Raw genomic sequence first — 2,504 nt, 5'->3', positions numbered from 1 at the left:
TGGCTAATCCGGGACCCCAGTATGTGATCCTTCTTTATAATTTAATCATTTTATTAACCAATACATATACACAAGCTTATTTTCCCATAAGTGTTTTCTGAACGCGTAAACGAGCAACTTGGCCCAGCTGGGAAATCGGGAGTCTGAGCCAAGTTCGGTTTTAAGTATTAGACATTGAACAACATCACAACCTAAGCCTATTGCCACTTTCTGGGCGTTCCAGCTACACCCAGATTAGTTATACAGCCCAGTTTAGTATTGAGATTATAATAATATTAAAATATTAATATTATTATAATATTGATTATAGGAACTACTGATAGCGGACCGAACAAACCACGAGCCGATACAGTTCTGATTATCTACTAAACCGTGAGTTTCATGACCCCACTTTTAAACTGTTTTACGAACTTTTGGGGTGAAAAGCATGTTTGATTTCATATACATACCTGAAACATGTACTGATGTGAATTATCTAAGTGCTAACACATGAAAGTCCCCACGATCACAGTGATTAACTTCGAGCCGGTGGCTTGTGAATAGTACCATTGGTTTGACAAACCCAAACGGAATCGGCCTGGTTGCCGTGTCACATAGCGCCGTTTGCACATGACCATATTTATACAAACAGGCTATGTAGTGTTAGACATAGCTACAGGGGCATGTTGTGGGCGGAAAGGGGCCACAGTGGTTGATTAAGCGTGGGAAATGGAGGCACGCAGCACGAACATTCCAGGCTTCACTGTAGCTTAGCATAATTACATCACATACATCATTTACATACATACATACTTATTTCATGATTACAAGTGTTGACTTGTGAATACTCATTACTGATTTCTTGAAACTCGTGAAACTCACCAACTCTAGTAGTTGACCTGTTTTAAACTGCTTTTCAGGTGTACCTAAATCGGAGTAATTTGATGATCTGTTACTTACCTGAAGTGTGTGGTTGATGCTATGTGAATAGAGGCAAGGATGTTAGTAGTAAGAATGTATAGTTAATGAACTAGTTTTGTTTATATCACCTAGACTGGAAAACAATGATAGAACAAAGAAATGTAATATATTGTAAATTAGTTGTAATGTTTCTTTATAATAATGTGTTGATATCAGAGGTGTCTGTTATATTCCCGTTTTACGCTTCCGCATTGTGCTAGTCGGGGTGTGACACATATCAAGTTCAAACGCTCGCTCCTCCTACGTACCCTGCTTAAGCCTATCAAGTTTAGACTTTTCAACCCCCAGTTCTGCAGCTTATGGCGAACCAAGTTGTTCAATCAGTTCTAGCCAATCAAGTCTTGACTTCTCAAGCTGAACTATCCATCCCCAATGCCCATGGGAGGGCATTCGTGATCAATTCAAATCAAGCTCAGCATAATAATTATGTAGTGAACGGTGTGTTCTTGGTTAATAACGTTTATGCATCCATTTTCTTTGATACCGGTGCCAATGTAAATTGTATATCTTTTGATTTTCAGCCTATGCTTTTGTCATCTCATTCTAAACCCGAAAAGTCTTTTACGGTTGAAGTCGCAAATGGTAAAACTATCACGATTGATTATGTGTTTCGTGGTTGTATCGTAAATCTTAACGATTATGATTTTTCTATCAATCTCATTCTTATGCAACTCAGAAGTTCCGATATCATAGTAGGCATGGATTGGTTAGCTCAAGACCATGCCATAACTGTGTGTTTTGAAAAGTACATTCGGATTCCGCTTGATGACGATCGGTTTTTTGTATTTTCGGTGAAAAGCCATCTCAAGGGCTTAAGCTAATGTCGTGTACCCAAGCCCAAAAATATTTACGCAAAAAGTATGTGGCTTTCCTTGTCAACGTCGTGTAAAAGAAACAAAAAAAAGAAACAATAAATGATATCCCGGTGGTCCACGATTTTCTCTTTTTTTTCTTGACGAAGTTTCTAGATTACCTCCCACTCGTGAAGTGGAGTTTTGTATCGATCTTGTGCCTGGTGTGAATCCTGTCGCCAAATCTCCTTATCATCTCGTACCTTCAGAAATTCAAGAACTAGCGAGTCAACTCCAAGAACTCTCTAGCAATGGTTTCATTCACCCAAGTTCATCACCTTGGGGCGCACCCGTTCGTTTCGTTAAAAAAAAGGATGGTTCCTTCCCAATATGCATCGACTAATATGAACCCAACAAACTCACGATTAAGAACCGTTACCCTTCGCCTAGAATTGACGACCTTTTTGCTCAACTTCAAGGCGCATCTTGTTATTTTCAAAATTCACCTTCGTTTAGGTTATCATCACCTGTGCGTCCATGAAAGTGATATACCTAAAACCATTTTTCGAACTCGCTACGGTCATTACGAATTTATGGTCATGCCTTTTGGCTTGACCAAATCACATGCGATATTTATGGACCTCGTGAACTGCGTATGCAAGCCTTGTCTTGATAAATTCATGATCGTATTCATCTATGACATTCTCATTTACTCAAAATCCAAAGTTGAGCATGAGAAAGGGCAACGGGAGC

The 2,504-nt window shown here is 39.2% G+C and overlaps 1 protein-coding gene across 1 annotated transcript; it reads left to right on the top strand.

Annotated features, from left to right (window-relative positions):
• Positions 1 to 1,259: 1,259 nt before the first annotated feature.
• LOC143630748 (uncharacterized) lies at positions 1,260 to 1,781 on the top strand. The gene has a single exon (XM_077099673.1). The coding sequence runs from the start codon at positions 1,260 to 1,262 to the stop codon at positions 1,779 to 1,781; it is 522 nt and encodes a 173-aa protein (XP_076955788.1).
• The last annotated feature ends 723 nt before the right edge of the window (positions 1,782 to 2,504 follow it).

The sequence above is a fragment of the Bidens hawaiensis genome, unplaced genomic scaffold (genome assembly GCF_021521415.1).
Source record: "Bidens hawaiensis isolate Kalapana, Puna unplaced genomic scaffold, B.hawaiensis_p1.1 tig00005806_1, whole genome shotgun sequence".
NCBI classification, from domain to species: Eukaryota; Viridiplantae; Streptophyta; class Magnoliopsida; order Asterales; family Asteraceae; genus Bidens; species Bidens hawaiensis.
This window is presented reverse-complemented; position numbering and strand designations above follow the sequence as displayed.

What these genes read in the sequence shown, in the direction of transcription:
- LOC143630748 (XM_077099673.1), top strand. Translation starts at nt 1,260, where the DNA reads ATGGCGAACCAAGTTGTTCAATCAGTTCTAGCCAATCAAGTCTTGACT.